Below are 12,125 nucleotides of genomic sequence, written 5' to 3' on the forward strand. Positions count from 1 at the left end.
AAACCCAACTTAAATGTCACTTCCCTTTAAAACCTTGCCTCCCACTCTCAGGCAAAATTAGTTGTCCCCTACTCATCTTTGCTCCCATAGCACTTTGCACAAAACCCTATTACAGCTATTACCCACTTATCACAGTAAATTGCAATTTATCTGTTTATGGGTCCATCTATTTCCACCAGAATATGCACCCTCAAGGGTAAAGATCAGATCTTATTCATCTTTGTATTCCCAGCGCTCAGCACAATGCTGACATAACAGCCACTTAAAACATGTTTTAGTATTTTTATTATTAAAGAAATGCATGCCCATGTTAAAAATTTAAAACAGCACAGACGAGTATAAAAGGAAAGGTTAAAAGTTGTCTTTCTACCATCCAGAGGCCAGACCATCACTCCCACTTCCCAAAAGAAATCATTCTTGAGAGACTGTTAACAACGCACAGACCCTGCATGCTTCCCTTCCACTCCGCTCCTGGCCAACCAACATGAATGGCTCTCAATGCCATCACACATGCACGAATCGCTGCCTCTGCTAACTGCCTCTGCTAACCACCTGACATGGCTGGGCACAAAATCCCTCAAAGCAACGGGCCACAGAAGCACTGCATTTTAGGAAGGATACAGTCTGCTTATGACCCAGTTCTCTGCACTTCTTATGACTTGATTATGTTACAACTTCTTCCCACTTGCTGACACTTTTTCTCTCATTTTTTCATCTCTTACTATCTTTTTGTGACTCTCTCACTCTCTGTGTACATGCCTCCATCACAACTCTGTCTTTATTTTTCTCTCAATATGACTTTTGCCTACGGTCTCTCTATGTCTCTGTCTTTCATCTACTCTTTTTCTTTCTCCTTCTCAATCTGCCTGTGCTGTCTGCCTTGTTCTCTGTCTCTCTGAGCCTCTGTCATACTCTCATGTTCTCTCCCCCTCCTTCCTTCCCTCTCCCTCCTTCTCCCATGCCCCTCTTCCTCTTTCTCTGCCTGTCTTTCTTATCCTTCTTTTCTCTCAATATCTCTGTATCCACTGTCTCTCTGTCTCTTTCTCTGTTTCTCTCTCTCTCTCTCTTCTTGTTCTGGAGCTCTTCCTCCACTTAGCTTTCACAGTCAGTAAGCATCCCTAGCATGGCCTTACAAGACTAATTTCACTTTTAAGAGTGGAGGCTTAAATGTTGTATGTTGGAGCTCAAGTTGCTGTGAATGTATACAGATATACAAGTGAGCACAAATCTATTATGTGTGCATATATATGTACATATATGACATAGAAATGGGCACCAAGATCAAGACAGAGACTAAAATTTAAACTGAAATATATGCTGCTTTATTGGGGAAATGGAGGTCACTAGAATTTCTGGGACATGTAGTCAGGTTGGTGAAGTTATCTTCAGATCACTGTCTCTGAAATCAACAAAGGGAATGATAAACAAAAGGCCTGGTAGCACATGCTGCTGCACACCCAGGAGAGAGACACAGAGTGACCTTCTTTCTGTTTTGTAAAATGCCTGAGCATCAGACTGTTTCCCAACAATAGCGATCGGAAGCAAAACAGGGAACTTGAATGTGGGCTCTTTGTCTAGTTCAGTTGTCTGGAATTCAGTTTTAATGAGGCCAAGTTCACAAATTCATTTGCTCTTTCTTCATTGTTTTGCATTTTGCAAATAACTTTCAAAAATAACTCAAGCAATGCATGTTTATTGAGAAATAATAACAACAGACATGGGCAAACAAAAAAAAACTCACATATAATCTCAAAATTCATCATAATCACAGGCAAACATTTGTAGTCATATCTTTCCTGGTCTTTTTTTTTTTTTAACAAAAATGTAATTTTTGAAAAAATAATCAAACCCCTACTATGCCCAGGTATACTTCTAGGGACTTGAGATATGTGAAAGAACAGCACAGACAGAAAACTCTGACTTCATGGGGGCTACGTTTGTACTATTTTGTAATATCTTATTCTGGTGTTTTGTGGGAGGCTTCCCAATTCAGTATCTATATATTTCTCTAAGCTCTAATGGCCTCACAAGTCAGCACACATGTACAAGGTCATGGGTTGTTTGTACTAAATGAAAAGCCAGTTTTCCCTGAAGATATAGCAAATAAAACAGCAAATATTTAGTAAACAACTATTATGTGGAAATAGCTAGAGATGCTGAGAGGGATGCCAAAAAGACAGGACAGTGTCCCAGCCCTCATTATAAGAAAATAACTGGAGGGAAAGAACATAATTGCAGAAAAAGAAGCAATATACTATAAAATATCTTTTAACAGTCCATATGTGAGCACTATTAATATTAGTAGTATTAATAAAATAGTGATACAATAATAATAATAAAGCCAACTCTTATTGATGACTTACTATATGCTACATGTTACATTAAGATTTTTTATATCTATTATCTCTTTTAACCACCAGGCAACCATATAAAAAGTATACCATTATTATTCTCATTTTACAGATAAGGAAACTACAGCACAGTATAAAAAAGTTAATTGCCCAAATTCATATATCCAGTAGATAGTCGAGTGGGAAATTTAACCAATCACTAAGTGTTATGTTATATTCTAAACCAGGCACATTTCTGTCACCCATGGATGTATGGACAGCCAGGAAAGACTATTTTTTAGAATATACTGAATGACAGAAATATCACCTGGGGACCCTGTACTGTCCCATGTGTTCTACAGAGCCTTCCACCAGGTCTTCACTGTTGAGGGTTATGGTTTCTATTGAGGAGCTGAAGAAAGTTGTGGGCTTCAGCTCTCCATGGGGGAAAAAAAGAAAACATATTAACACAAAATAGTACAGACAATGGAAGAAGTTCACAGACCCTAAAACTCATGTGCAAATCTTAAGGAAATGATTTTCAAGCTTGAGTGTTCTCAGGAATCTCCTAGGGATTCTGTAAAATATCAAGACTCCTGGTCCCTGCTTCCCATCGGGGCATTCGAAAGTGGGTCCCATGAGGACAGTACTTTGAGAAACGCTGCTTTAGGCACTTATGAGAGAGCCCATTCCTGCTCAGTGAAGAATTCCTCCATCATTTCAGCAAAATGCAAGCCAAGGCGAGCAGAGCTGCAGTAGATAGATTTCTAACTCAGGGTGTCGAATGTGCCTAACATAGCCTTTTTCCCTTTAATGATTCTAACCAAGAGTGTACGGTGGGAATTGCTGAGATAAGGGAAAGACCTTTCACTTTGAATCCCTATCCCACCATGCAAAGGCCCTGGAGCAGGACTGATGGTCCATGCTTCTGTGTCTCATCAGCCCCTGCTCCTCCTGTTAGGGGAAGACGACTAGAGGCATCAATCCATTGGCTCCAGGGCACAACATGATTAGTTGGTTGTCTGATAGCATGATTCTTATTAGCACTTTCTTTAAAAAGTGTATACATTGTCCACGCTGTCACTCTAGGGTCATTAGCCAGCAGGGGAGAAACCAGACGGCACGTCCCACACATCCTTCCAGGATAACAAGATGATGCACATTAACAACCGCTGGTGAACCACTCACGGGAATGGGCAGAGGTTAGTGCTTTGATCAAACCGTATCATGGGGCAGCTTAGCGCCAGGGAAAGTGTATTAGGTCAGTGACCTGACAACCGGGTGAGGTGAAAGGGAGAGTCCCTGGATGTGCTGTTCATGCCAAGAGTTCCCGTACTGCTCCTCTGCACTGACTTGTGGAGTTCTCTCTAAAGAAACTTAAAAATAAACCCATACAAAGGGGCACCATGATTCAGTAGAAACAGTTTTGAAGCCAGAAGGGCAAAAATCAAATCCCAGCTCTGGTCGTTGCTAGCTAGGTAACCTTGGGCAAGTGCTTTAAGCCTTGACTTCCACAGCTTTAGAATGAGGATAATGACATCCAGTTTGCAAAGGTGGTGTGAGGATTAAGTGAAATAATGTGCTGATGCTCTGGAATATACTTCCAGGGAAGCTGTTCACTAAATTGGTGGTTATTTATGTTGTTGTTAAGAGAAACTTCTGTTATAATCAATATGTCTTATCTGAATAGAGAGAACTGTGCCTGATATTTGGCAAAATCTCCTTTGCTCCCTTCCCCCACCCCCACCCCTGAAAGTTAGAAGTGAAAAAAATGATAGCTGGTGACACAATTATAATCCTTAAACAAGGAATATCCATTAACATCAGGAGTCACTCCTTCAGTTTGACTACTGCTGCTCCAGAATGTTGACACTCTTGGTTTCCTAGACAGGACGGGGTAGTGAGATTGCCTCTAAAGTTATTTTTAACTAGATTTCATCTGCATAAGGCAATTAAAGGGAGGAAGAGGTGGCTATAACCCTTTTATTCCACGGCTCCATACTGCAATAAACCCAGACATAAATAATCTCATCTCTGCAGACCATTAGCTGTGGAAACACATATGGCAGACAGGTTATTACTGGGAATCTCACTTCCAAAAAGTCCCATCATCAACCTTTAACGTCACTTTTTAAAAGTTTAAATAATGCCAAGAGCATGACTTCTGATGAGGCTACTTGCTCTGAATTCCAAGAAAAATAACTTTAAATAGCTAAACCCAGAACTCAGGAGCTCCACAGCCAATATCCACACTTCTTCCCACAATGGCAAAACTTACAGACACAGGTGCATAGGCTTCAGACAAATCATGGGGTTACGATGCAGTAGTATTCTAAGTCTTGCTGTGTCAGTCCTACAGAGAATCAGCCGCGCCGTGGGACTAAATGTTTTTGACCTTCTTCTTCCACTAACTGACCTGCTTAATAGCAACACCTTGGTTTCCTTATCTGAGCAATGCAGATATCTGTCTTTCCTATCTTACAGGGCTGTGGTGAGAATAAAACTTAAGTAATAGAAGTAATGCTTCAATCTTTGAAAATGGAAGCATTTTGGAAAGAGAAAAATGGACTAAATAACTGATCTAAAGTGGTATAAAAACATTCAGGAGTGCTATGGAAATAGACACAATATCTTTCATATGCATGTAAAATTTCATGTAGGATCTTTTACAGAGCATTAGCATACTCTTTTTTTTTTCTTATCTACATTGTAGAATAGGCTCTATTCTTTCATTATAAACCTTGCACAGTAAGAGTCCACCTTTGTTTCTTGCCAACTCTTTGCCTATTCCGTACATACGATCTGAACAGAGTTAAGCTCCTCAAGAGTCACCATTAAACATCCATGGAGCCTGGCCCCACCTCACACTGAGCACATCTCTTCCTCTGTCATCCCTTTCGGCCACTGCAGAGATACTATTTGGCCAGTTTCTCCTCCGGGAGACACAGATGCATTCGCCACACCTTCCAGGTGGAGATACAGGACAGTAATTGAGACACACACAAAGACCGGGCAAACATTTTACATACATTTTAGTGTCTTAACATAAGCTGGCAGGGAGCCAAATTAACTTATTCTCCAGGCAGCCTGACCAGTGATGTTTCTCCCCAAGAACTTCCATGAAAGAAAGTCCTTTTGTACAAACGGTGTGTGGAAAATGTCAAGGTAAAAATGAAACAATGATGACTCCAGCTGAGATTTAATGTGCAAATAAGGGCAGTTATGTCGCTCAGCGAACATACAGGTTTTTATTTTCTCGTTGGGCTTAGAATATACCCATATTTACTATAAGATTGATTGTGTATTTTTTTTTCTTAAATCATATTTTTACAACTGTGTCTAAGATTAAAGCTTTAAAGTAGGTTAAATTCCTGGATATAGATAGGGATGTGTACATCTCTTCTCTTGACCATTATTTATTCCATCTATTCAGCTCGAAATATCCTTGTGATAATTTCCAACTGCTACTTACACTTTTTTGTACATTTCGAGGTTCAGCTGAAGCACCCACTCCATAATACAGCTTAAAGACCACACCAGCCAGAAGATGCCCAGCCCTCCTCTGAGCTCCTATAACATGTTATGCCCTCACAGGACCTGCATCTTCTCCTGTTTTTTAAGAGGATTATTTGGGTACAAGACTGAAGGCTCTCTGAGGAAAGAGATAATTTTCATCTTTGTGTACTACTCCACAATTATCCCTATACTAGTGTCTGACAAATATTAGGAGCTCAATCAATATCTGTGTAACTAAAAGTAAATATGATAATTTGAGTTAAGTTCTTAGCATAATGCTGGCACACTGCAATCACTTCTTAAATGTAAGCAATTATTACTTTCATAAGCAAGTTAGATGATTTCATCTGCTTTTGTACCCTAGCCTATGAGTTTCTGGAGTCTCTCTTTAAAAGGCTATGGATGTAGTTCACAAAGTCACCATCCATGTCAATTTACTCTAGAAAATCCCATTAGATATCTAAGAAAGGTTTTACTTTCCAATTTCACATTAGGCTTTTATTTTATTTTATTTTATGTTATTTTATTTTATTATTTTTTGGTCCAAAGACAGCAAGTTCCTTAACATGAAGATGTGATACAATAAACTTAATAAACTATGTTTTGCTGCAAATCCGTGTGCCCAGATAGAAATGAATGCCTGCTTAGATCTCAAATTTCTTGATTTCCCAGAAATAGCTATGCATGAACTGTGGGAAAAGGAAGACTCTTCTGAAATAAAAGGTTTGCTCACTTATAGGTCAAGAGTATAGGTCACTGTGTCATTTCTCCATCCCTAACACTTCCAGTACACTTTACTTAAATGTAGTAAATGCACAATATCTACAGGTTGAACAAAGTATTGAATTAATTTCAGCCTGTTAGGGATTTTAGTAGTGCTCTAGTCTATTAGTGTAATTTTGCAGAGGATGAAATTGAGGCCACAACATTTCAACATTCTATGACGATATATCTATTTTTTTGTATACAGCAAGGACTATAACCCAGGATCCTTAATTCCCAGTGAACACTTTCTTCACCTAATAAAAAAAAAAAGTAGCATTTATTAAGCACTTACTATAAACAAGGCACTTTGTATACATGATGTCAAATCTTCAGGGAAAAAATAAACCTACAAAAGATATGCTATCCCCATGTGTCACATAAGGAGACTGAGGCTCAACGAATTTAAGTGTCTTGCTCAAGGCACTGTGCTGATAAGCAGGACAGCTAAGATTCAGACTCAAATCTGTTTGCTTCCAAACCCACTGCCTTCCACACCACATCACATTAGTACACATTGATAACATAAAATAACAAAGTAGGAATTATGTGGGCTTGCTAGAGAAAGCTAAAATCTTTTATCATTTGACTTAAAAGAAAGACGGTCAGGTTAAAAAAACCTGTATCAAAATGTATAGCCAAATCAAGGCTCCATAGCCAACCTCTCTATCAGATCAGATTTGTCATTAAGTTAGAAGAGGGATCCATTCCCGAAGAACAGAGCTGAAAGCTGACTGATCGCAGGTTACTTTTTGCTCACTGAATCACCAGGTGCAGGTTCCACGTCTCACTAAAGATGAAGAGGTGGGTGGATAAGAGAACAACCAAATCACTACTTAAGGTAAAGAGTGCAATGTGACAGGCACATGTTGAAGTTTTTGCCTTCTACAAGGACATGGAGCTCCCGGCTAAGAGTATGCCCTCCTCCACCACCATCACAAATCAACTCAAATAGGGTTATTTAAAATACGGATTCCAAAAGGTTTTTCTCTGCTACTTAAGGTCCATAGGACAAGCCATACTTTGGAGTCAGATCATTCTGGGTGCCAGTCTCTGCTTTGCCACTGACATCCTGTATCTATTTGGCAATTCATTTAGCCTTCCAGAGCCTCAGTTTCCTCCTCCATGGAATGGCAATTCCTACTCACAACATTTTTGTGAAAATTGAGTGAGTGTAAGGCATCTCCCTGAACACCTGGCTCAGGCTGAGACTCAATTTATTCACTAAGGTTGGAGAATAAATGTCAAGTCCCAGAACAACTAAAGGCAAAAAGGTACACGGAAATCAAACAGACCTTCATGCTTTGTCATAAATGCAGCATTATGATTTGCCATGTCATAATGGCAAAATATAAATCAAGTAAAGCCTCTGTTAATAAAGCTTGTAACACTATTGCCAGTTAGAAAGGGGCAAAGTGGTGAATTGAAATATTCAAATTAGCTTTAGCATAAAAATGTGAAAAGCTGATATTAACACTTGTCACCTACCTACTATCTACGTAGGATTTTATAAGGATTGATGAGTGCAGCACTTTGAAATTCCTTAGCAATAAGGAATAAACAGATATACCATTATGCATACATATAAAGGCAAATATATATTTTAACACTCTGAGGATTACTACATAAATTTAGATCAGGGCACAGCATGCCTGGGATGAGTAGGGTAGGAACAATATGTTCTTGCTTATGACACCAAGCTCATGACAAATGATTCATACCCAGCACCTTTCATGCCAGAAGATCCCCCCAGGTATTCTACCAACTCTAGCAACAGTTTCCATCAAGCGAGACTGCAGCATACAGGAATCACTTCACACCCACAGATGAGGCAAAACAGTCATGTCTTTATACAGCCGCACAAGTCCAACAGTTGAGGGGGCAGGAAAGAGAAGGGAAAGAGCTGAGTGAACCACCCAGAAGTCCTCATCAGTTTGACAGGCAGCCTATAATTATCATATATTTGCACCTTGAATGCAGGTGTTAGTGTAATGAGAGGCTCTTCTTAGCAAAGGCTTTTAGCTAAAGGTGAGACAGGTTTAGAGGATCTGTGTTGCCTGTGGCCCTGAATGGGTTGGAGGGCAGATTTGTAGGGGAGGGCATTTCGATGTGAAAATATGAGAGCCCCCCATCCTGTCCTCAGGTTTAGGTTAATGCATTTCCCGCTCTGGGGGAAAGTGAAGTATTATGAGAGCTGCAAATAGGTATACAGGACTTTACAGTCACACTTCCCTCTTCTGTATATCCTGGCCTGTAATTCTCTGTAATGAATATGACAGGCATTGCCCCTACTTTAGAGAGGAGGAAATCCACATTCAGGGGGCAACCAATGTGACTCGGTCAAATTGCACATAAGCAGAACTAGAATTCAGGTCTCTACTCTGCCTTCTCATTGCACAAAACTGCCAAAAAAGTTTCTTTCTGCCTTCCTTCCTTTTAAAAAACATTTTAAACTTTGTCTGTCCTGAATCTGGTCCAGAAAAGTAAGACTAGCTTTGTTTGGGAGGACCTGGATAATGACTATTTCTCTTCCTCTACTATCTGTATCTACACATTAAACAAACTATTCAAAGTGATGATCAGGACAGAAAAGGGGAGGAGGGGTCTTTTTGGAATAATAGACTTCAGAGGGCAGAAATCCCATCTCATTGGTTAACATAATTTGAGTAATCATAACTTTAACACTCACCACTTTGATTATTTCCTGCATTATCTCCGACCTCCTTTCATGTCCTAAGCCCCGACCCTATTAAGCCCTACTGGACTCATAAGCATCATTTATTTTATTTTATTTTTTAAAAGACTAGAAGTGCTTGGCACCACTTCTTAAATGGAAATTAAAATTTGCCAAAGATGTACTCTCTTTTTCTGTCTCTTTCCAAGATCTTTCAAGAGATGAACTAAAAAAAGAGGTCTAATGGGTGAGTGATATTTTACAGCTTGAATTAAATTAAAAGCCAGAAATATTTTGAGTCCAAAGTCTTTTACTTCTCAATACAACAAGATCTACCATGTTCGATGTGTTTAAAATTTTCTCTTAAAGCCAGAAGCTTTGAGTTAATCACTTAGAGCAGTGTGAAAGTTATTCGATCAGTTTAAGGAGATTCGAGTTCAAATTAGAGGATTAATTTTACTGGCTATGATATGATAGATGTAACAGTTAACGTAGGAAATGAGGGCAAGGGTCTCCAGAACTTGAGTGGAAAGGATTTCGGCTTCAGTTATTTGATCAAACCACTCCTGAGAAACGTAAAATCGCAGCCTCCGTCATGAAGGCTGAATTGTAGGGAAAATCCTGCTGGTACGCTTAGGACAGAGACGTCAGTACAAAATATTATCTACCATGCTTTGCCTTAATACAGTTTATATCTATGTACCCAAGGAATTCATAATGACAGACTATTATTTTAAAATGTTCACAGCTCTCATTAAAAAGCTGACAGTGAGCACGACTTACTAAAGTGGTACTTCTCTGGGAAGGTTTCTGGCAATTACATCACAACAAAAACATTTTGAAAGGCACCAGGCTGCATAGATTGTGCATATTACAAATACTTCGATTTCAATTACCTGATTAAAGCTGTAACTTGGATTCCCCTCCAGTTTACCCATCCTTGGTTTTTATGTTCTTCTTGTCTGCTGCCTAGAGAAGTTTCCACACTTTTAAACCATCTTCAGCTATTATCATCAAAGCTAGTTCTTTACTATTTCAGCTCATTGAAGTTTCTAGGTTCAATATAGCTCCCTCAGATTCAAATATCTAAAACCCTCCCTGAAACGACCAAAGCTCACAGACTTGCATCCTAAGTCCCCTGGAATCCAGCCTCCTGGAATCAAGCAATCTCTTCCCTGCCTTCATAAAGGGAATGTTAAGTCTTTATTTGTGCTCTTCACTAGGGGAGGTCAGGCAATGAGGGAGAACAGGGAGTTGTTGTCACTGGGATATATCTGATCTTCCTAAAACTGATCATGCGAGAGAACAACCGCTCATTCACGGGCTGGAAAGCCCCAGTTCTCCAAACACACTGGCTAGTGCCGTTAGAAGATGCTGGAGAGTTCCTGCCCTAAAACTCGCATCCATTTGGTCCCTTAAAACAGAGAATGAACTAAAGAACACCTTATCCTCCACTGCAGTCTCCTTCCTCCTGGGGAAGAAGGGGTTAGGAGCTCTGCATAAAAATAAAATAAAAGGCCTACATGTATGTCTTCTTGATCATACTTGAGCCAGTCCATAGGTCTAGCAAGTAAAGGGAAAGTCACTTGAGGGAATGTCACCCTGCCTGGAAATTTAACCCTTTCATCTCTGCACTGGTACTTTCACCCACCCCTGTGTTTATCCGGTCTTCAGTTCCACACACCAATGTCACCAAAGCCACAGGGAATAGGGATTTGCCTGCTCAGTTTGAAGCTTTGGCCTTAGGAGAGGACTCTGATGGTGCTGGTAGGGGGACAGAGGGGAGGATGGTCTCCTAGTAGGTCATATTAATTCCTGAGGGAAGTGGGCAGTGAAGACTTCAGTTTGCAGCGTCTCCCAAGCCCAAGTCTGGAAACCCCATTTCCCCAAATTCTCTGTCAGATCTCACAGCCGACTTTAACCCTTTCCGTCTATCATCCCTTTGCCCTCAGTCCCATTCTACTCACGCTGCTGTTGTGGCCGGACCAGTGGACCATGGCTTGGTTGTGTGCTGAGTCGCCCGTCAGCGCAAACGTGGTGCTGGTCAGTCTCAGCTCCTCCATCCGGAAGCGGGTGGCTTTGTCCGGGTTCCGCTCCTGAGTCCCAGGCTCCTGCTGCCCTCCGTCTCTTAGCACTCCCCGGGGGCTCCTACTCGAGCCCTCTTTCCGTTCTGCTTTCTCCTGGTCCCCTTCGCTCCGTCTCCTCCGGCCAGAGCGTGCTGCGACCGCCACGGACGCACCAGTGCCCCGGGCCCGCTCCAGGGACAGCACTCGGTCCCCGGGGGCCACCGTGAACAGGGGACGCACTAGGAGGGGCAGGGGCGTGGCAGGAGCCCTGCCTGGCAGCCCCTGACGAGAAAAGCCCCGAGAGGTCGGTGCCCCGCGCGAGGTCGAGCTGGGGTGCGGTGGGGCGCAGCAAGAGCCGCTGCTGCAGGCGCCGGGGGCGCAGAGAACCAAGAGCCCCGCGCCGGCGAGGAGCGCGCTCAGGCGGGCCGGGAAGCCGCGGCCGGCGCCAACTTTTCCCATGGCGGGAGCGGAGAGGAGCCGAGACGGGGTCCCAGAGCGAGGTGGCGGCGCGGGGCTCTCTGCTGGCGGGCTGCGGGGGGCAGGCGCTCAGGACCCCAACTCCATCCAACTTGGGCCGCGGTGGGGCGGGAGGCGGCGCCGGGCAGGTGGCGGCCGCTCGCCCGGGCTAGGCTTGTGCCGAGCGCGGGTCCGGACGGAGCGAGCCGCCGCCACGCGGGGGTGGAGCCGAACTGAAGTCAAGGCGGAGCGGGCGCTGGCGCGCTGGCGGGCGGCGCGGAAGGGAGGGCGGGCGCTGCCGGGGCTCGGGGCGCCGCGTCC

General features: G+C 42.4%; 1 protein-coding gene across 4 annotated transcripts in view; it reads right to left on the reverse strand.

Annotated features, from left to right (window-relative positions):
* SORCS1 (sortilin-related VPS10 domain containing receptor 1) overlaps window positions 1-11,985 on the reverse strand; it is a 581,564-nt gene extending 569,579 nt beyond the window's left edge. For 2 of the 4 annotated variants that reach the window (XM_012661649.1, XM_012661646.1), the window contains exon 1: window positions 11,250-11,985. In XM_012661649.1, the coding sequence (XP_012517103.1) occupies window positions 11,250-11,807 (558 nt within the window). In that variant the 5' untranslated portion in view covers window positions 11,808-11,985. The remainder of the gene's footprint in view (window positions 1-11,249) is intronic. The other 2 variants (XM_012661648.1, XM_012661647.1) reach the window with 2 other exon arrangements.
* Window positions 11,986-12,125: the final 140 nt, after the last annotated feature.

This window comes from Propithecus coquereli, unplaced genomic scaffold, assembly GCF_000956105.1.
Source record: "Propithecus coquereli isolate 6110/MARCELLA unplaced genomic scaffold, Pcoq_1.0 Scaffold73, whole genome shotgun sequence".
Taxonomy (NCBI): domain Eukaryota; kingdom Metazoa; phylum Chordata; class Mammalia; order Primates; family Indriidae; genus Propithecus; species Propithecus coquereli.